This window comes from Bison bison, unplaced genomic scaffold, assembly GCF_000754665.1.
Source record: "Bison bison bison isolate TAMUID 2011002044 unplaced genomic scaffold, Bison_UMD1.0 scf7180017864354, whole genome shotgun sequence".
Lineage (NCBI taxonomy): Eukaryota > Metazoa > Chordata > Mammalia > Artiodactyla > Bovidae > Bison > Bison bison.
In genome coordinates, this window is record NW_011494926.1 from 5,543,735 (window position 1) to 5,566,901 (window position 23,167).

Below are 23,167 nucleotides of genomic sequence, written 5' to 3' on the forward strand. Positions count from 1 at the left end.
TGAAGAATTGATGCTTTTGAACTATGATGTTGGAGAAGGCTCTTGAGAGTCCCTTGGACTGCAAGGAGATCCAACCAGTCCATCCTAAAGGAAATCAGTCCTGAATATTCATTGGAAGGACTTAAACTGAAGCTGAAACTCCAATACTTTGGCCACCTGATGTAAAGAAGTGACTAATTTGAAAAGACCCTGATGCTGAGAAAGATTGAGGGCAGATGGAGAAGGGGACAACAGAGGATGAGATGGTTGGATGGTATCACCGACTCAATGGACATGAGTTTGAGTAAGCTCTGGGAGTTGGTGATGGACAGGGAGGCCTGGCCTGCTGCAGTCCATGGGGTTGCACAGAGTCGGACACGACTGAGCAACTGAACTGAACTGCTAGTTGTCCTTAGCTCTAGATTGTAAATTAGCCAATCATTGAAGTATTTACAATGCCCACTGAAACCAGTATACCCTATATCTTAACTTAGAACAACATGCTGATCATTCCTTTCCTCCTAGATCTTCTGCCATTCTGTTTTCCTCTACCATTTGTTATATACTTTCTTTTATTTTCATGTTATACATAAATATTCCCTTTCCTTTATTCTTTTCAAAATAGATCTTGTTCTTAATGCTGGCTTTTAAAATTATAATATGTGCTTTAGTTTAATTATCTTCTTTCTATCCAAGCTTAGGTCTCCTGATCATAATTTGTTTTCATTTCCCTACTAACAGTTTTAAATGCTGCTGTACTGTCTGTGGTCTCTCTTCTATCCTTCCAATGCTTATTTCTGATCTGTTCACTGCTTTGACTTATTTTTCTGTTCAGGCATTTACCATCACTTCATATTTTTTATGTTGTTTAATTAGCTCCAAGATTTTAGTAGTAATTTGGTTCTTTAAAGTAAAATTTGTATAGAAATCTCTGTTTTTTCTATTAGTTACACTTTTTCCACAGTGTTTTTTTTCATGTTGCTCATGAAAATATATATGCATCTCTCATATTGTTAGGATAGCTTGATGATTATTATACGTCAGACATCCCTTTGCTGATGGATTTGATTTACAAATTGTTCAGTTTTTAAAAAATCCTTCCCTTATATCAGTCTTTCTGTTCAATTTAAGGTTAGAGGATATGCTCTCAATTATTCACTTAAATGTTCTGTGCTAAGAGCATATAATATAAGGGCTATCAGTATAAACATTGTTGCTGTTATGGAATTTAGCTGTAGACTGTTGGACGCATGTAAGCAGGAATTCTAAGAATTAATAACAGACTTCAGAGAAGATGTGACATTGGAGATTTGAAGGGTGAGTAAGAAAGAGTTAACTAAGTTTCTAGGCAGGTGGGGAGAGCATGTGGTAAGGTTTTTTTTTAGTCTTTTTATTTGTTTATTTTTGGAGGCTAATTACTTTACAATATTGTATTGGTTTTGCCATACATTGACATGAATCCGCCACAGGTGTACATGTGTTCCCCATCCTGAACCCCCCTCCCACCTCCCTCACCATCCCATCCCTCTGGGTCATCCCACCACTCCCGAGCACCCTGTATCATGCATCAAACCTGGACTGGTGATCCGTTTCACATATGATAATATACACGTTTCAATGCCATTCTCCCAAACCATCCCACCCTCGCCCTCTTCCACAGAGTCCAAAAGACTGTTCTATACATCTGTGTCTCTTTTGCTGTCTCACATACAGGGTTATCCTTACCATCTTTCTAAATTCCATATATATGCATTAGTATACTGTATTGGTGTTTTTTGTTCTGACTTACTTCACTCTGTATAATAGGCTCCAGTTTCATCCACCTCATTAGAACTGATTCAGATGTATTCTTTTTAATGGCTGAGTAATATTCCATTGTGTACATGTACCACAGCTTCCTTACCCATTCGTCTGCTGATGGACATCTAGGTTATTTCCATGTCCTGGCTATTATAAACAGTGCTGTGATGAACATTGGGGTACATGTGTGTCTTTCAATTCTGGTTTCCTCAGTGTGTATGCCCAGCAGTGGGATTGCTGGGTCATATGGCAGTTCTATTTCCAGTTTTTTAAGGAATCTCCACACTGGTAAGATTTGGAGGTAGGAAGGGAAAAAGACAGTGAGCAGAGTGGAGAGTGCGAGGATGGGGAGGCAGGGAATAGGCCATGTGGAGCTTGATAGGCTGTGTCCAAGGAGGATGGTTCTGTTTCTAGAAGGAATTGAACATCACTGTCTACTTATGTTTAAAAAATTCTTTATAGTCTTACACTATCTTCTTCAATTTGATCTAACTTTTTTTGTTGCCAGGGACGTTCTTTGTCTTCATCAATGTCTAGGATAGTTCCTGATGTACGGGGAGAATGCAGGAAATACTGGCTGAATAATTATAAGATGAATGGGCAGGGTAATAATGGCGGGATGGACAAAGGAAAAAGGTAGATGAAAGGATAGAGGAAAAGGAGGACAGTTGGAGAGAGAGACAGAGTGAAGGCTAGATGGAATAAGGGAAAAGACTGAAGGATATAGAGAGAAGTGAAGTAGGGAGTGAGAAAGGAAAGAAGGAAGAGGAGTAAATAACAAAGGAGTGAATAGATTTGAAAGAAAAAACAGATTTTTTGGTTTAAAATTTCTCTTTGACTATCAGAATGCAAAAGTGAATTATAGGAGCTAATTTATGAATACTTTTAGTAGTCCAATTAAGAGAAGGTGGTAGATAGCATGGGTTGGGGAGATGCTGATGAGATGCAAAAAGTGGAGGAATTAGGAAGTAAAATTGACAGGACTTAATTAATTAGGGATTAGATGCGGAAGACGGGGACTACAAGAGGAAGCCTCAGTTTCTGGGAGCTAAGAAATAAAACACAGATGGCCTTTTGCAGAGAATTCCAGCACATCAGTTCTCTCTCTTTCTTTCTTCCTTCCCCTTCCTTCCTTCTCCTTTCCCCCTTTTTTTCCATTGTTCTCAAATTTTCTCTCTTTATGACTCTGTTCTTTTCTTCTTCTTCTTTCTCTCTGTGTCTCTGAGTATGCACTGCTGTTGTGTTAGCAATTAAGCCAATTTTATATGAAAGCAAATTTTTGCATGTGTTCTATGTATTCGTTTGTCGTTTTGCAAATAAATACATAGTTTTTTGGGCATATAACATTTTAAGAAGCCTGTATTTTCCTAATCTAAAAGGTAAAAATAAATGCAATGAATAGTTTGTTACTCCTAAATAGGCTAGTTCTTGAATACTATGAATGCCTGAAAGCAAGTTTCTTTTAAATGATTGTGGGTAGATTTCCATTTCTTCATTTACAAAAATATGGAGTTGAACTAAGTATTCTGTAAGATCCTTTTTATGTAAATATTCTAACTTTGGGTGAAAAAGGGTAGCTAGAAAGGAACAAATGTGAACTGTTGTAGCTACCTTAAGTATTTTTTTGAAAAACGAGGCAAGGTTTAAATAAATGAACAGATACCATATAATGTCCTGTATGTTGAATGACATAATTGAGTTCTGTTTTATCCACAGAGTCTCTCTTCCAGCTCCTTTTGGAAATCACTGTTCGAAGTACTGGAATGAACGACAGCACAGGACAGTCTCTGACAGCACTTTCCTGCGCTTGTCTCTTTAGTCTGGTGGCTTCCTGGGGAGAGACAGGAAGGACACTGCAGGCCATCTCTGCCATCCTCACCAACAATGGCAGCCACGCTTGCCAAACTATTCAGGTATTTCATATCTCGAGCTGCTTAGAAATGGACAAGAGACCAAATTGCCATTTCGCCTCAATTTCTGTCAGTTGGAATTCACTGCTTTTTCTTGCTCAGTATAGTGGTTGATCTATCCCAGGTTGATGTATAAATAACCTAAGAGAGTTGATCTAAACTGCATGTGTGTTTAATGCTGCGACATGAAAGGTATAATAAAATGAAATTTGGCGAAAACTTACATCTTCAGTGTAGTTTTTATGTCAGCACTGCAGCCTCCTTTTCCTTTAACATGGGCTTGCTCTCTGTCCTCCCCCACCTCCCATCTTGCCCTGAATTTTCAAATGTAGAATTCCTTCATAGTTTCTAAATATCTTTTCCCCATTGAAAGAAAAGCATATATTATTTTTCCGATATTTCTAATTGGTTGTGATAGTTTTTCGTGGATTGATGTGTTTCTGAGCTATTTCTGCTTCACATACAGCATTTTTTTTTTTTTTTTTTTTTGAGCTTTTACTGGGCAGTTGTGGAATAAGCTCTTCATCCTTGTTAGTGATGAGAAATAGAAACTTACTTATAGGCAGACTGGATTTAATTCTTTTGGAATGTTTTCTGGAAATTGAAGAAGTTACAATTTTAAGTCTCTGTTACGTGCTCTTTCCTGGCCCCTTGGATGATCTCCAGAACATGTAGAAGGGATGCCTGAACCCTGTCATTAGCAGCCAAATATAGGGAAAGGGGTAAATGGGCTACTGTCTGTGACTTGTTCAGTGATTTTGAACTTTCCATATCAAACACGAGCAGTGTCCTTTCTCTAGATTTCTGTTCTTATTCTTTTCCCTCTTTTTGTCCTGCTGAAGTCCTCTTTCCCGTCTTTATGATTCTTACTTATTTTGAAGTCCAATTTATTGATTTCCAAACTGTTCTCTGCTGTGCTTTGAAAGTGAAAAATGAAAATGAAAGTTGGTCAGTTGTGTCTGACTCTTTGCAACCCCATGGACTATATAATTCTCCAGGCCAGAATACTGGAGTGGGTAGCCTTTCCCTTCTCCAGGGGATCTTCCCAACCCAGAGGTCGAACCCAGGTCTCCCACATTGCAGGCAGATTCTTTACCAGCTGAGCCACCAGGGAAGCTTTAAGGATTCAGCAAAATTTTAGTTTAAATGTAGATAAATACTTTCAAAATTTTAATAGAATAACACAAACATTCAAATATCCATGCCAAATGTTAAAAATATAGTGACCATATACAAGGTACTTATTAGAATCCAGTGATTTTTTGTGTGTGTAGATTTATTTGAGAGGATATGACATGAGTTCTTAAACAGTGAGTTGAAATTAGCCAGTGCAGAGGGAGGAGGTGTTGGTATTGGTGGTGTAGAGAGAGAGAATAGTCTTGGTATCTGTGTGCTAAAGCATGGAAATAGCAGTAAGAGTGGAACACTGAAAGCTGGAAGAAGTTTATGTAGTTACAGTGTAGAGAGCCTTCAGATAGCAGAGACAGGACTTGAACCCATGTCTGTCTGGCTGTAGTTATGCTCAAGCATTGGGCTGCACAAAACTACTCAATCCTCTGAAGCAACAGCGGTGGCTCTCTAAGGACCTTCCGCATCACTGTATCCCCAGCTCTAAGTCAAAGGCCATATTAAAACCTGTTATCTTAACATGACCTATAGTGTTCTTCGTGATTTGGCCCCATTTCACCTACCTATTCATTTCACAAAACTCTCTTTGCTGGGCAATGATTAGGAGCAGGTAAGAAAAGCCTTCTCCGAAAATGTAACTGTTGCATCTCAAATTATCTGGGATCCAAATGCAAATTACTTATCTTGTTCCAAAAAGCTTACGCTGAGACTTTAAGGTAAGGTTGCTCATAATGTGAGGTCTCTTACTGGAAGAGACTAAAGTCCCTTCTGTAAACATGAACTCCAGATTTCACAGACTTCCCACTGACACAACACTACTGAATCTGGACTCACGAACAAAAAGGACATAGAAAAAAGGCACCACCATTGAGAGTCTCCTTTCTCCCAATGTGAGAGAAAAGAGAGAGTAAAGCAGAATCAATCTTGCCAAGTCTCTCTCTATATATAATTTGATATTAAGTGTGTATATATTTAATATGATTAATAAAGTGTCAAAAGTATTATTAAGGAATAAGGATATAAAAGATAATCAGATCAGAAAACAAACCAAATAGAACTCCTGGAAATGAAAAACCAAATGGTTACAATTAGAAACTTAAAGGATGAGTTAACCAGTGGATAATGTAGTTGAAGATAGAAGCAGTGAACTGAAAGATAGAGGAAGAAATTATTCAGAATGCAGCACAGAGAGATAAAACATGAAAAATAAGAAACATAGAGAATGAGAAAGTTTGAAGTACAATCTGAGTTCCACAAGACTAGTAATAGATTCATGGAGAGATAGTATTTAAAATAATGGCTAAGATTTTCCAGAATTGGTGAATGACTTGAAATCCTCAGATTAACGAACTCTAGTTTATCAGAATAAAATTTCTAGGTACTGCCACACTGTTGGTGAGAAATCAATAGGAGAAAAAAAGGGGTACATCTGAGACTTCTAATTGTAGTTCTGGGTTTTCTTAAAGCTAACACTCAGAAAGCAGGAGAGAAATAGGGCCATGTTGGAGACGCCTAGTTTCTGCTCTCCTCTCCACCCTTGCAGTCTCCACAAAGATTACAATAAAGGATTCTTTTTAAAGTATAAACTTCTAAGAATGGGACACATTTTTAGAACGTAAATACTGGGAAAGCTTAAACTTCTGAAGAAGCTAATACCCACAGAAGGTAAGTTGATTTTCACCTAAAAATACAGATAGAATTTAGAATTGGAAGTAATAGGTGCCTGGAAAATGGTGGTGAGGGGAAAAGCTAAAAATAGACTGGGATTCTGTGTAATGAAAGCTCTAGAACCCCAGAGCCCTTCCTCTACACTTCCCAGCCAGTCACCTGTCCTCCTCTCCTACCCCTAAGAGTTAGGTTTTCCGTGTAAAGAAATTTGAGCCAGAGAGGCCAGGGGAAACCAGGCACAGTTGAGAGTGAAATTGAGGAGCCAGGCTGAATGTGGAGATTAAGTGAAAGTCTCCATATTGATGATGGCCTTCCTCCATCCTCAGAGTTCCCAGTATACTGAGAGTGAGGCTTATAGCTTCTAGGAAAAAGACTGGAAGATTCTTTTTTGGAGAAAAAAGTGAGGAAAGACTTACAGATGCAGACATCTGGCAGGTAGTAAGAGACCCTGCAGTGAAACTGCTGAACCTGGCGGGATCAGTTTGAGGTGAGCTCGCCGTCTGTCAGACTCTGTCGGTTCACAGCAGCTTTCTGTCAGTTTTTTTAGTTGCTTACTCTTTACAAATAAGTGTATAGCCAAGTATTTGGAGAGGGAAACGGCAACCCACTCCAGTTTTCTTGCCTAGAGAATCCCATGGAAAGATGAGCCTGGCGGGCTACAGTCCATGGGGTCGCAAGGGTCAGACATGACTTAGAGACTAAAGAGAGAGAGAGAGCCAAGTATTACCGGGTTAACGTGAAAGACAGAATACCCTAAATCAGTAAAAATAGTAATAATAATACTAACAATTTTGCTGAAAAGAGTACAGGGGACAGAAAAACTCTAAGAGTAATTTGTATTTTAAAGAGGGATGAAAAGATGATTATTTACATTAAAGAGCAGTGTTTTTGAAAAATTCAGAACAAAGATTTTGCAAGTTAAAAAATATAAGATCACAATAAAATCAGTAGAAGCGTTAGAAGTTCAGATTAAAGAGTTCCCCAGACAATAGAAAACAGAGCAAAAGAAAGAAAATAGATTATATAAAGTAAAATTAGAGGATCCTTCTAGAAAATCCAGTATTTAATAGGTATTCAAGCAGAGAGGACGAGCTTCCCTGGTGGTTCAGTGGTAAAAAATCTGCCTGCCAATGCAGGAGATGTGGGTTTTGATCCCTGGATGAGGAAGATCTCCTGGAGAAGGAAATGACAACCCATTGTGGTGTTCTTGCATGAGAAATCCCATTGACAGAGGAGCCTGGTGGGCTGCAATCTGCGGGGTCACAAAGGGTTGGACACATCTGAATGACTAAACAACAACAAGCAGAGAGGAAGAAATTACCTAAGCTTCATAAGGAGACTTCCCGTCCCCCAAGTTACACATTTCAGATCAGTAGAACACACACTGAGTGCCCAACACAGTGAATGACAGAAAGACTCACACCAAGAATAACTTTGCAAAATCATAACACAATAAAGAAAGAATAACGGTCCCAGAGTGCAAAGACAGGTTATGTACCAGAGATTGAGCAGAATGTTGTTGGACTTCTCAAAAGCAGCATTGGCATAAAGAATAACAAATGGTGCCTTCAGAGTTCTGAGGGAAAATGATGTTCACTCTGCTTAGTGCAGCTCTCAGGCATGTGTGAGGGAAGATAAAGATGCTTTTGAACATGCAAGGCATGGGACAATTTCAACCTCTGTGCCTGCCCTTGTCCTTAGGGAGCAGGGCTTCTTGAAGGATATTGCCAACGGGAAACATTAGAGATGATGTTTGAGAGGAGGATGAGGAACCCATAGGGGTAGGTATAGAAGAAACTTAGCAAATGCAAAAATAGGGCAATTGTTGACTCAGTGAAGAAAAAGAAAAATTATGTAAGGAAAATATAGTATGTGATACAATTTTGTTACAGGCACAATAAAATAACTTCTGAATAATGCTTTAACTAGAGAGGATTATATAGCTCAATTTGGAGGATTTGAGAAAAAAGGAAGAGTATCATCTTTGATAGTAGACTCATTAAAAGTATCTGAAACAAAAAAAAATTGAAGCTGTGGCATATAAGAATGTGGATATCAATTCTAGATAAGACAGTTTTAAGTTTAATGTAGTTACTTCTAGGGGGAGAATTTGTAGTATTCAACCATATACATAAATAAAAGTTTCCTAAAAGTAAAAGTTCTGTATTTTGATTGGGTCAGAGGCCTCAGGTCTCAAAGGGGAAGAGGAAATATCAATGAACAGTGGGTTATTTATCCCTCTGAATCTCTGCCCTCTAGAACAGTGCTGTCCAATAGAAGTATACTGTAATCCACCTATGTCATTTAAATGTTTCTATTAGTCACATTAAGAAGATAGAAACAGATGAAATTAATTTTAATAATGGATTTTCTCAATATATCCAAAAATAATTTCAACATGTAATCAATATGAAATTATTAATAAAATCTATACTTTTTTTTTTTTTAACTAAGCCTTCAAAAGCCAGTGTGTATTTTATGTTTAAATCACATCTCAAGTCACACTAACCCTATTTTAAGAGCTCAGTACTCAGTGTGGCTGGTGGCTGTCATATTGGACAGTGGAGCTGGAGAACTGGAGCTGACACAGTGCCCTTGGGTCTGCCCTGCAGTCAGATACGTGGCAGCCATCCTTGGGTAGTGAGAGAGAGGCAAAAAGTGAGAAGCAGGGGGATTTCTCTGGGGTCCGACTATTGGTCCCATGCTGGTGACTTTTGAGGACTCATTTAAATGAATGCTGGATAAATACATAGTTCATAAAATTAAGTTTTCATATCACAGAAAAATGTTGATGTTAATGGGTACTAGGCATAATAAACAACGTAGAAGAGAAATACTGGAAATTTTGTTTCATCTGTAGAAGAGCAGTATTTCTCTTAGGCTTAATTTTGTACTTCAATGTCATACAATATATTAATGGATATACATGTCATACAAAGATACCATTTTGGTTTGTGTGCACTCTATACAAAAAAATATGTTTCAGTATTCATACTTTTTACTAATCTAGTATGTTAACCTGTGTTTTGGAGAAAAATGCATATTTCAGTGTTTTTGGTCACAAAAGCAAATTAATGTTCTTTGTATTTACATTTTTGTTTTGTCCTGCTTGAGATTTGTTTCTTATAGATTTTCAGTTGCTACTTTTTGCTGACATGCCAAATATAATCGTTCTGAATAACATTTTTTCTTATAAATGATATATTAATAAAATATCTTTATTTAGTCTGCTTTGTGTTTGAGACATTTGAAAATGTTTTTCTTCTGACTAGGTGCCAATGATATTAAATTCACTACAGAGAAGTGTACAGGCAGTGTTGGTGGGAAAAATTCAAATTCAGGACTGGTTTAGCAATGGCATTAAGAAAGCAGCTTTAATGCACAAGTGGCCATTAAAAGAAATATCTGTTGATGAGGATGATCAATGTCTACTTCAGAATGATGGATTTTTTCTTTATCTGTTATGCAAAGATGGATTGTACAAAATTGGCTCTGGATACAGTGGAACGGTTAGGGTAAGTGATTTTTTTTTTCTTTTTTGGGTAAGTGATTCTTAATCAGAGTGCAAGTTATATCTTATACTGAATTATCTTCTGTTTCTTGCTTTTAGAGTGCCATCTAAGTTTGATGTTATTTCTTTGAAAATCAAAATGGAATATACGTGTTAAATGTCATTCATCCATGTATGTTAGTTTTCACAGGTTATTAATTATAAAACTGTTGCTAGAACTAACTTTTGTTGTTTTGCAGGGCCATATATATAATTCTACATCTCGCATCAGAAACAGAAAAGAAAAAAAGTCTTGGTTAGGGTATGCTCAGGTAGGAGAATATCTCACAGTAAACCAAACTTTTCTTCCTGTCTTTTAAAATATGTGGTTCATACTTGTGTCATCAGTAAATAATATCACTTCTATTTAAACAGATATAGTGTGTTTTTAATAATATGACTATACTAATGATATGGTGTAGTATAAAGAACGTTGGCGTGGAACACTGACACTTTCATAAGAGGTTTACTTTTAGGTCTGGCCTTGCTTCTTACCAGCTGTGAGACTGTGGACAACTCAGCTAGTTTATTTGATCCTGTATGATTTAGCTTAAAATGGGAATAAATATGTCTCCTGTTGGAGTCCTTGTTTAAGTGAGCCTCTAGTTAAGCATCAAAGACCACCTTTATTATTTGCAAATCTGAATTGGGAATGTAACTGTGACCCAAAGCCAAATTAAAGCTTTTTACCATGAACTCTTCCATCCTAAGTCTAGATCAGTGCCTTCCAGGGAGTGGTGTGTGGCCTGCCCAGTAGGCAGCTGCCTGCATGGAGGTGCATGCAGAGAATAACCAGTGAGAGAAAAGATCTGGGCCTGTGTAGTTCTATTAATGCTGTGTTCTTATCACCTGACTGACATGACCAACTGGGTGTCAGCAATTGGATGCATGAGGCAAACGAACAATGAAGCAAATGAACGAAGGTCAAAGGGCCGGAAATATCTATTTTATACTATCCTTTCCTGAGAAGTGAAGCCCAAGTTTCCTTGTGGAAGAATATAGAATAAAGATGTCCCTGCATGCCTATCTTGCCTAGCTCTCAGATTGTCGTCAGCATCAGTTGAAAAAAGATATTTGAAAGCATTTTGAAAATTATAAAAATTATTGTTGTATGAAAAATAGTCTTTCTATATATCAACTTTTGGGGGAGATTTTGAAATTAAAATTTAATTATCAAATTAATTACTCAGTGATTGTCTCTCAAAACATAACTTGGTTTAATATTTCAAATTTTTATTTGCCACTTCTGTATTTTATCTAACAAATAATGTCCTGGGAAATATACTTACTGAAGTATGTTCAATGACATATCACTCTATCTAAAACCACTACTTTACTGATTTTTAAATATTAACCTAGATATTTGTGAGAGTAACAGCAGTCGTTTCTGTTATTTACTTGGCAAGTGATATAATAATCTTGACCAAAATATTTTTATTGTCCTGTGTAGTGTATCTAATATTTATATTGTAGAATTAATAGGTTAAATTGATATTTAGTGGTATATAATACCTACTCTTATTAAAGTATATTCAGGTTCTTATATTTTAAGTCTTTAATCTTTAAAGATTAAAATATAAAATCTTTAATCATTAAAGATTTAAATCTTTAATGTTTCAGACATCAATATTGATGTATTATTGTACCTCAAAACACTGTAATACAGACCTGTATGACTACTTCTTCTAGTAAGTGGGTAATGAAAAAGTATTTCAGTATATAAGAACACAAAATTTTTTTGTTGTTGTCAGGGTTATTTATTGTATAGAGATGTGAATAACCACAGCATGACAGCCATAAGAATAAGCCCTGAAACACTGGAACAGGATGGCACTGTGCTGTTACCAGGTATGTTACTCAACTAGTCGTCTGTTGTCTTCACAGGTGATTTTAAGAGATGTGCATGTTAGGCCGCTGAGACATATAAAGAATGGTTAGCAAGGAGCAGTGCTTGCTTACAAACAGATTGAAGCAATCTTGACATGCAGAACATTTTATAGTCTATAGAAAATTAATGCATGTGAGAAAAACAGATACTGTAAATATAGTCTGAAGTGTTTTAATACTGATTTTCAAATTCTTGCCCAAATTCTGTAGTTTGTTTCCCCCTACCATGCCTTTTCAGCTCCTGAATCAGTGGGGGGGATGTTGGCTTTGTTGTTCTTAATAAACCCACGACCCTGGCTCTTGAATAATCTTGGTGTAAAGAACCTTCTCTTTATTTTTACTTTAACAACAGTGTGCTTTGTGTTTTCTAATTTATTTTTAAAGGGTTTTCAGAGACAGAGGTTTTTAGGGTGGGTCAGGAATTTAAAAATTTTTTTCATTTATACTTTTTGATAATACTGTGATAAGGCATTTTGGACACAATTCATTTTGCTTTAATTTTGAGGTTGTACATATGTATTTATCCTTCAGATCACTGTGCTGTCTAAATTCTTGGGCAAATGCATAATATATTCTCCACTGTAAGGTATTTGAATTTGCTTATACCTTAATACATTCTCTGTACTAAAATCTTCAGTGTTTAATACATCCACCAGCAATTTCATGGTAAGGAGCAAAACTACTTCAAGGCACTTGGCCATCTGAAAATGATTGAGAACTTCTGAAGAACGCAGTGTGAAGGTTAATTGCTCCCTGGCTGCTTGTTAATTTTTAAGATTTTTTATAACCTCATGAAACATTTATTTGAATATAGCTATATATATATATATATATATATATATCCAAATTAGTGTACCTGATGCCACGGTAAGCTAAATGTCACATTTCATGTGTGTTTCACAAATAAAGCTACTTTGGAAAACAGATGACTTATTAAAGCCTTTTGGTAAATAACACTGTTTTCAGATATGTCTACAGGAGGTTTGTTTGTTTTGTGTTTGTTTGTTTGTTTGTTTTTTAATCATCACAAGTCCAAGGCCATGTTTCTGATCCCTCTGATCCTGATGATAATGATGATGATGATGATAACAACAATAACAGCAAAAATGTTAAGAAATAGCATGTGCCCCTTATATATATATATATGTTAAAAGTAATCACATTTATTATATAAATATCATATGAGCAAAACAAAATAAAAATTAATTGTAACCCCACTTCCGATCTGTAACCACTACTGACATATTAGTGAAAAATATCCTTCCTTTTTTCTATGCATATTGTGTACATACATGTACAAAAGTGATTGTATGCTATTTATTGCTTTTTTAACCTATCCCTTCCACTCAGTATTCTGAATATATTTCCAGGTCATTAAATAGTCTTCTGTGACATCATTTTAGTGTCACAAAATATATTCCGTTGATTAGTGTATTGAAATGGGGATGCCTTCTAATTTTGTGCAGAGTGAATCTCACTCCAGTGAGCACCTCTGTCACTCTGTGTAAGTCATTTTAGGATGTCTTAATGGAAGAAAAGTTCTCAATCCCATGCCCCACCCCCTCAAGACAGATGGATACTAATAGAAAGGATTTGCTTTTGAAAGACCTTGGTCATTTAACTGAGACTGTAACTGAGAAAGACCATTTGAAAATGGTCTACATGCAGCTGTTTTATATATTCCATCATGGTAAAAAAAAAAAAAGTGACTCGTTAATATTCTTATTCAGTTGAAATCCCTCGATTTCATTTAGCATATGAAATGCGACTTTTAACAACACAAATGTGGCTTTCTGTGTTTCACAAATAAGTACCATATTCATGGTGAGGAAGGAACCAAACTGGGTCAGAATAGTCCCATGTTGTGTGTCTTGATATTTTCCCGAAGATGCTGTCTTAGGACATCACATGACGGAGACAGAAAGGATGAAGAGCGCAATCTTTTTGAAGTCGTGCGGCAGGAAGACTTGCCTTCAAGCCTGAAGAAGCCTGTGGTCATTTTTCCCTTTCTTTGACCTGGACGGCAGTTTCCTTAATAGTCCCCTTTTTTCCTCTAGCTAGGGGTTTATGGATGGTAATGAATACCATGTTTAAAATTGACAGAAATCTAGTAATTCTTTGAGCTTCATGTCCCAACTTGTCTTATAGTCTACTTTATAAATAAGTTATTTTCACCCCAGCACTGATGCGCTGAAAGCATACTTTTCCCCGTTAATTGTAACTTTAGCCTTGTATGTTGGCGTACCTTTTATATTGTACCCCTGTGTCATTACTCTTTGTGTCTGGTGACATGCTGCCTCCGATCATGAGAGCTTTTGCTACTCTTCTTGCGCCGTTTCACTCCTCACCCCTGCATTTATCTGAAATTATAATGAGTTTTTCTTCTTTGCTTTTTAGTTTAAAATCTTACTGCTTAGAGCTTGAGAAGCATCTTTCTTGCGCCTCTTTGTATTCTGTACAGTGGACTAGGAACTCTTTCTTTCGATTTCTCCTCTCTTTGATTACCAAGTCTCTTGGGCTACCAGTGGGCCTTGTCTCCCAGTTTCTATTTCCAGTTTGTGATCACTGAATTCTCTATTTGGTAAGGGTCTGCCTGTGTTTTGCATATTTATAATAAGGAAGTATGCTAGTATGAAGCTCCTGGGCAAAGATACAGAGTAATCCAGCTTACTTGGGTGGGCTCCATTACTGCATTCCAAAACCAGACTTTTATGTTCTGCTGATTCAGGTGCAAATAGAAATGAAATATTATTTCTTTGGCATTGTAATTAATGGAGAGATTCATCCTAGTTCTCTGCAGTTACTTTGGGAAGTGTGTGTGTGCTTTTAGACTTGCTTGCTGAACATTTGTTTTTTCTAAAGGATACAGTTTATACTTAGATACTGAGCTGCTTGTAGTTTCATGTTATTTAAGTAGCAGTCACTAACACATGTCCCAGTGGTCCTTCTGTAATACGGCTATCCCTTGTTACAATTGTGTTTGTCTGCATATTTTGATCAAAGTATGTAGTACACTGTTCTACAGAGACTGTATAGTATTGATGAAATATGGCATTCCAGACCAAATGTTAGCACTTTCAGACCAAAAAAGAGATAAATCAGCTTAGATGTGACTGTTTTATGAAGGATGAACATTTTAAAAGTGTATATAGCATGCTATATGCTAAAAATACTGGGACTAGGCATTAAACCTTAAAAACTGTACAGCCAGTTCTACTTTATAAAGCAAGGGATATCTGTAGATGGACAGCATAGACCTCCAATGCAGAAGCTTTAAGTCTGTCTGTATTTTTCTGTGACACTAATGACTGTGATGTATGTCTGAAGGTAGAGGGTTGCCTACTTCGCATGTGATTGTATTGACATGATTATAACCAACATTATAGTTTGTTCATCGTGGTGCATGTTTATTATCAGACTATATCTAATACTAATTCATTTTGAAATTAGGTGGACTCTCAGGTCCATGATTATGGAAGATTAAAAAATGTAAGCACAAAATGTAATGTATATAATTAGTTGAATTGTTTAGTTTCTGTTAATCTGTAGCTGTTTAAAAAAGCACAGTCTCCCATTGAGTTTAAATTATCTTTATTGTGTGGAGAGCTCTCATTCTGACTTCAGCAGAGGAGTAAAGTCATTTTGTGAGGTGTTTATTTATACTGTAATGTAATTGCTGTTTCTTCCTTTTGCACAGATTGTCACACTGAAGGTCAAAATATTTTATTCACTGATGGAGAATATATTAATCAGATAGCTGCTTCCAGAGATGTAAGTATTCTGAGTCATGAGAAGCTGGCATAAAGGGAATCCTTTTTTCATAAATTATTTGATTTTTATTAGGTGGAATCCATTCATGTAACAGAATACTCTGGTTGTTTTATTTCTTTTAGGATGGGTTTGTTGTCAGAATATTTGCTACAAGCACAGAACCTGTGCTACAGCAAGAATTACAACTTAAACTGGCCAGAAAATGCTTGCATGCCTGTGGTATCTCACTATTTGATCTGGAAAAGGACTTGCATATTATAAGTAAGATGGTCAAAAAAGACCTTTCTTCCATATTTTACTTTCAGATTTTTTTTTCCTTTTGAAAACTAACATTGTGTTTTCAGCATTGTATTACAGCTTGTATTAGGTAGCTGTTTTGCTGTCTGTTACTATGAAGCACACTTATGAGTAAACATGTACAGGTAACGAGGAGTAACTTGAAGCCTTTGATTTTTATTTGAACAAGTTTATCAGGATAGCCATGGAATGATTCCATAGATTGTCAGAATGGTAACTGGCCTAGCATTTGATTTAAAAATTTTCATTTGGATATAGAAATACAGACATTCGCAGAGTATTTCTGGGATTTAGTATACCTGCTCTTGCCATGTCGTAGTAGTAAGTAGGATTAGTTTCCATGAGGGTCTCAGTTTTGGTTTGCCATACTGCTCCCGATTTAGTAGTTCCATGTCTTAACTTGTGGGATTCTTTGCAAGACCCAGCTGTTTTGACTGTTATCTTATTAAATTTATTAAATTTCATTAGTGATTTATCTTGCACATTTGTATAGTATTTTGTTTTTCCATAGAAAAATACTGTATTGAACTCATCTTTTCCAAATTTCAAAATCCTGTAAACTTATTAACAGTTTATATACTTGGACAAACTAATAAAATGTGCTAATAAATGTTTACTCATAGTTTCACAACTTGAAAGTATGCATAAGGATCTGTGTGTGTATATGCACATATATGCATTCAAATTCATGGAGTATCTACATGAAACTTTCTGTAGAAAAAAACTTGGAACAGGGAATCTAAAATACCTTAATTCAAATATCTGCATAGTATTGTTCAAACCCAAACACTCTCTTGTCAAGACCTGTCTTACCACACTTTATGTATTTGCTCGTTTGTAGGCCAAACAATATAATTATGAGGTGTGTGTATTAGTCACTGAGTTGTATCCAACTCTTTGTGACCCCATGGACTGTAACCCACCAGGCTCCTCTGTCCGTGGATTTCTTCAGGCAAGAATACTTGCCATTTCCTTCTCCAGGGGATCTTCCCGTCCCAGGGATTGAACCCAGGTCTCCTGACTGCAGGCAGATTCTTTACCATCTGAGCCACCAGGGAAGCACTAATTATGAGGACCAAATAGGAAAGTCTCATGCATTCTGTAATGCCTGATAGCTAATAGATGCCCAGTAAAAATTAGTTCACTCATTAATTGAAGGAATTCAGCTAACATTGATGTAAACAATTTTTTTTTTTAACACTAAGAAAATAATTTGGCACTCAAACATCTGTGCTTCCCTGGTGGCTCAGTTGGTAAAGAATCTGTCTGCAATGCGGGAGACCCAGGTTTGATCCCTGGGTGGGAAAGATCCCCTGAAGAAGGAAATGGCCACCCACTCCAATATGCTTGCCTGGAGAATTCCATGGACAGAGGAGCCTGATGGGCTACAGTCCATGGGGTCACAAAGAGTTGGACATGACAGCGGTTAAACCACAATCTGAAACAAATGAAGAAGCTTATGGTAACTTTATTCTTGCTTGGAGTAGTGTAGCTACTGTTAATATTTTTTCAAATTGAGCCATATGACATACTGTGTCATCTTTATTTTTGAGTGATATTAATTGGATTAATTTTTTCGTTACTTGAAGTCATAAAAGTTGCGCTTGAAGTTATTCATATTAAAACTGTGATAGTATTTATGAAGTCTTACTGTATTATCAGGTACTGGATTTGATGAGGAGTCAGCAGTTCTTGGTGCAGGACGAGAGTTTGCACTAATGAAAACAGCAAATGGAAAGGTAAATTACTCTTAGGATTAAAAATGAACATTATTTGCTCTAAGAGATAGTTGGTATAATCAGTTGATTAGCTTACATAGTTTACATGTATAAACAATCATGTTTTAAAGTTTGATTAAAGGTTTTATATATATTAAAATTTCATGTTGAAATAGTATTAAAAATTGTGACATTTGAGTATAAAACTTTCTAAACTTTATAGAATGTTACCTTTTTACAAATATTTAATTATGGAGCTTTTGTATAATTTTTTGAGTTGGAGTGAATTCGCATTTGTGTTTATTTCAAATAGGATGTCCCTTGGAAATTTTTGTAAATGTGTAGACATTTAGACTACAAGTTGGGGAAAGTAGAAGGACGTACAATTAAGTTGCAGATTGTAGAGGTCTGTTTATAGAGATGGAAGCTTTTTTTGTATCTGGTGATATGAGGATAAAGTAAGGTAATTAAAAGAACATGAAAGTGAAAATTTTGAGTCATATACAGTATATTTGTGAGGTTTTTTCACTGGGAAAAATGAATTGAGAATTTTATGAATTTCCTTCTATGTTTGGAGTATATTTATGGCATATATTTATTCATATTTATTCAGGATACTTAAAAAAATGATAAGTATCCTGAGTAGAGATGAAAAAACTATTGTGAACTGTGTATTTTTGCAGACATATGCCTGTTTCTCTCCTGCTCAGTTCTCAGAAGTTGAGTAGTATTAAAGAGTCTGAGTTCTTGTTGTTCTATTTTCAGTAAAGTATGGAAGTTTTTCTTCTGTCAAGTGAAACCTGGTGCACTACTCCAAGAGGCACTGTAATTCCTGTTTTGTGTTTTTATTTATACCCATTAAGATATATTACACTTTTGTGACCCCCTAGGACTATAGCCCGCTAGGCTCCTCTGTCCATGGTAACTGGAATGGGTTGCCATTCCCTTCTCCAGGGCCTCTTCCTGACCCAGGGATAGAACCCACATCTCCTGTGTCTACGGTGTTGCAAGCGGATTATTTACCACTGAGCCACCAGGGAAGCCCTAAAAAAAATAAGAGTTTTTTGAATTCTTGTTGTTTTTATTCTCAGTAAAGTAAGGAAGTTTTTTTCTGTCCTGTGAAACCTGGTGTACTACTCCAAGAGGCACTGTAATTCCTGTTTGTATTTTTTTTCTGCACATGTTAAGATATATTACACTGGCAAATACCAGAGTCTCGGAATCAAACAAGGTGGTCCTTCAGCAGGAAAATGGGTTGAGCTACCAATTACGAAATCCCCAAAGATCGTGCACTTTTCCGTTGGACATGATGGCTCTCATGCCCTTTTAGTCGCAGAAGATGGAAGCATATTCTTCACAGGATCTGCCAGTAAAGGAGAGGATGGAGAGTCGAGTGAGTGGACTGTTCAGTAGAAATGCTGGGGAATTTATTAACAAAGGGTACATGAGTTTCAACAGCACTAGCCTTCTCAAGTTAATACATTTTATACCAAGGAGTATTCAGTCCATGGTGAACATTAAAGAACCGTGATTGCTGGTTTCATACTAGAGTTCATATTCATGAATTTTTGTAGGCCTTATACATTGCATACATGGCTGTTTATCTGTTTTGTCTGTTGGTGTCATTTTTAAAAACTTATTTATTCCAGTATATTCTTTTAGGTAACCCCAAGTTTTGTAAAGAGTATGTATTTCAGGATGAAGTAAACCTTATGTGAATTGTGTAATAGTATCAGTTACGAAACACTGTTCTTGGTGTTATTTCATTATGATAAAACTCCTGAGCAATGAAAAATAAAACAATTTTCACTTACCTTTCCTATGCTTCTGTTCAGTCTTACTCAAAGTGTCCTTTGTCTCTTTTTGTAACTTGTACATAGTACGTTATTGCAGTTGGGGTAGCATCTTAGGAGGATTAGGTTTGAAGTCAACATCTAATGTAGATATCATGTGCAAATAAAAGTTATGCTGAAAAAATCTTTTTAAATAGCCATGAAGTATATTGCCATATCTCAGAAACTCAGCCCAGCCAGTTTTTCCTTCTAGGATGTGGAGGACATGATTCTTCCTTTGCTTGACCACCAGATGACTTAGTTGCTGTATATATGTATATAGTTCATGTTACAAGAAAAAATACAATGGTATTTTAATCCTAGAATTGTACCCAGCATAGCAATATGTTTTTATTCAGAAAGGCATGCAAGAACTGGGAATCACTGAGGGAACAGAAGATTGATATTTCCCACCTTTTGCTCATTTCAGGGATTTAGTTTTTGAGAGCAGAGGGTGCTTAAATCATCTACATTTAAATCTATTTGCTCTCCCTCCATATGCACATTTCCCTTCCTTTCAGTCTCTGACTAGGAGTAAATACTTAATATGTGTTGAATGAATGAGAAGCTGGTTTTAAATACTTTCCAGGATCTCACAGAGGAATACATGTGAGATAGAGTTTGATAAAAAGGGATTTAAAATAGATACAGATGACAGTGGAATGGTATCATAATGTAAGTAGCTAATCTAGAGAATGGGCTCCCTAGAAGTTTGTTAGAAAATTGCTGTTTCTCTTTTGAAATTTCAGTGTACTACAAAGAAGAGGATCTGATAGTAGTAGCCTGATAAATATTTAACAAGATGAGGCTTTCAGATTGACTCATTTAATTGACATGTTGGGAAGCTCAGGCCTTTGTGAAAATAAATAAATCAAGTGTATGATAAATGCAAATGATAGGGTTTATTCCTTGGGCTTTGTATACAAATCATTATTTTTATTTGTAAATAGATGCCTTAAATTAAATATCTTTTTTTTTTTTTTTTTTTTTAAAGCTAAGAGCAGGCGGCAATCAAAACCTTACAAGCCTAAGAAGATAATTAAGATGGAAGGAAAGATTGTGGTGTATACAGCCTGCAATAATGGAAGTAGTTCTGTTATTTCTAAAGATGGAGAGCTATACATGTTTGGAAAAGATGCCATTTACTCTGATAGTTCAAGTAAGTTAAACACTGTTTCACTTTTATGCACAGAAAGTCCTATACTACACCTTATGTATTGCAAAGATGTATCTCGAAAAGTAATATTTGTAACATGTTTTCTCTACATTTTTCACATTTCTTTCCAAATACAATGTTCTGTTCCTCCTTCCTGTCTTATTGCTGAGAATGCTGTCAATGGTTCCCTGCAGAGCTAATCCTGGGAGTACTCTGGGGACATGATTTTCATGTCTTAACAGATTTATAACTGATGGATTATTTATCTCCTCCTGTTGTTAGGTAGTCAGAGAAAGCCTGAAAGTGAACATGTTAGTCACTCAGTCATGTCTGACTCTTTTGTGATCCCATGGACTGTGGCCCGCCAGGCTCCTGTGTCCATGGGATTCTCCAGGCAAGAATACTGGAGTGGGTTGCCATGCCCTCCCTCCAGAGAATCTTCCTGACCCAGGGATCAAACCCATGTCTCCTGCATTGCAGGTGAATTCTTCATCACTGAACCACCAGGGAAGCCGTTAGAGAAGGGATCTCTCTCTCTTAATTTCTGTTTATCCCCAGGGCAGTGTCTGGCACATTATAGTCTCAAGAATCACTTAAGTGGCTGACTGATAACTTTGGGTAATGAATATGAGGGACAAAACTAGCCGAAGATTTATAAACTGTTATCTCGAAAACTTGTCGTATTTGTTTGCTAGATTTTCTTTCTGGCATTTAGAAATGAGTATAATGATTGTAGCGTCCCACCTGGAAAGTTTTTACATGAATCGAATATGTAAAGCCTATACACTTTTTTATAATAAGGAAATCAGGATTAATGACGTTTCTGATTGTCTCATGCTGAGGAAATGACATGTATTGAACATTTATAACAGCCCATTATCAAGTTGAAAACTGTGCTCAGGTGATTTATGTGAGTTTAATGTGGGAATATTTAGTCTCAATTGGCCTCAGCTGTCAGAGTGAATCAAAATTTGGGTGTGGGCTCATGTACATTTTAAAAATAATATTCAGTAAAATTGAGTTCAGTTCAGTCACTCAGTCGTGTCCAACTCTTTGTGACCCTATGGACTGCAGCACGCCAGGCCTCCCTGTCCATCACCAACTCTCAGAGCCTACTCGAACTCACGTCTGTTGAGTTGGTGATGCCATCCAACCATCTCATCCTTTGTCATCCCCTTGTTCTCCTGCCTTCAATCATTCCCAGCATCAGGGTCTCTTCAGATGAGTCAGTTCTTCACATTAGGTGGCCAAAATATTGGAGTTTCAGCTTCAGCATCAGTCCTTCCAATGAATATTCAGGACTGATTTCCTTTTAGGATGGACTGGTTTGATCTCCTTTCAGTCCAAGGGACTCTCAAGAGTCTTCTCCAACACCAAGTTCAAAAGCATCAATTCTTCAGCGCTCAGCTTTCTTTATAGTCCAACTCTCACATCCATACATGATTACTGGAAAAACCGTAGCTTTGACTAGATGGACCTTTGTTGGCAAAGTAGTGTCTCTGCTTTTTAATATGCTGTCTAGGTTGGTCATAACTTTTCTTCCAAGGAGCAAGCGTCTTTTAATTTCATGGCTGCTTGCTAAAACTCTCATGGCTAAGGCTGATGGAAACTTCTGCATTTATTCAGCAAATATTTATTGAAAACTAACAATATATAAGGCATTAGTGGACCAGACAGACATGTCCCTTTCTTTTTTAGGCTCTGAGAGACAGAAGGATGGTAAAGAACTTAAATAGTAGAGATCTAATGGTTATGTGTATAGACTCAGATCCTGACATGACCACTTTTTATTTGGCTAACTAGCATAAATTATGTAACTTTTCAGAGCTTTCCTTTTCATTTTTCTTCTACCTGTAAAGGAAGCTAATGATAATACCTGTTCCATATGATTCTTACAAAGTAATAGATAATTCTTATGAAATGCCTACAGCAGAGCCTGGCACATGTAAGGGCTCAAGACATGTCAGCTAGTACTATGAATAATAGTAATAAGTACTATTTCTGTATATGTACATGTCTTTTTCAAGTATGCTGAAAACTAAAAATGGGAGTTTTTGAGGTATGCTTCATTGAAAGACCTAAGATAGTGAAAGAGAAGGTCACCCTTAGGAAGTGATATCTGAGCTTCATAATATAGAATAGCTTTTCCAAAGTATGATATGAGAATTGTTTTATTTTTAAGTAAAATAAATATTTCAGCTTTACAGTGTTTTTATTTTAGTATATATTAGAAATACTCCACAATCTTTGAATTTTTACTATTAATGCTACTGGATAAGGTTAAATGCTTTGGTCAAATTTAAAATTGATGTGAAAATATCAAGATAATATGGGTGGCACTTGGATATGGCAAGTAGAATGATTGTAGTATGTGAATAAGTGAAATTTAGGAGCTAGCTGTCTGTTGGGTTGTGGAAGAATGCATTGTAGGTTATAAAGGATTGAAAAAATAAGTGCTTTGGAAAATCTCA

General features: G+C 36.4%; 1 protein-coding gene across 1 annotated transcript in view; it reads left to right on the top strand.

Moving 5' to 3' along the window:
• Positions 1–23,167, top strand: part of MYCBP2 (MYC binding protein 2, E3 ubiquitin protein ligase) — a 269,123-nt gene that overhangs the window by 57,574 nt on the left and 188,382 nt on the right. The window contains exons 5-13 of the mRNA XM_010855138.1: positions 3,496–3,692; positions 9,758–10,000; positions 10,236–10,307; positions 11,787–11,883; positions 15,620–15,693; positions 15,816–15,954; positions 17,653–17,729; positions 18,897–19,101; positions 20,535–20,699. Of these exons, the coding sequence (XP_010853440.1) occupies positions 3,496–3,692; positions 9,758–10,000; positions 10,236–10,307; positions 11,787–11,883; positions 15,620–15,693; positions 15,816–15,954; positions 17,653–17,729; positions 18,897–19,101; positions 20,535–20,699 (1,269 nt within the window). The remainder of the gene's footprint in view (positions 1–3,495; positions 3,693–9,757; positions 10,001–10,235; positions 10,308–11,786; positions 11,884–15,619; positions 15,694–15,815; positions 15,955–17,652; positions 17,730–18,896; positions 19,102–20,534; positions 20,700–23,167) is intronic.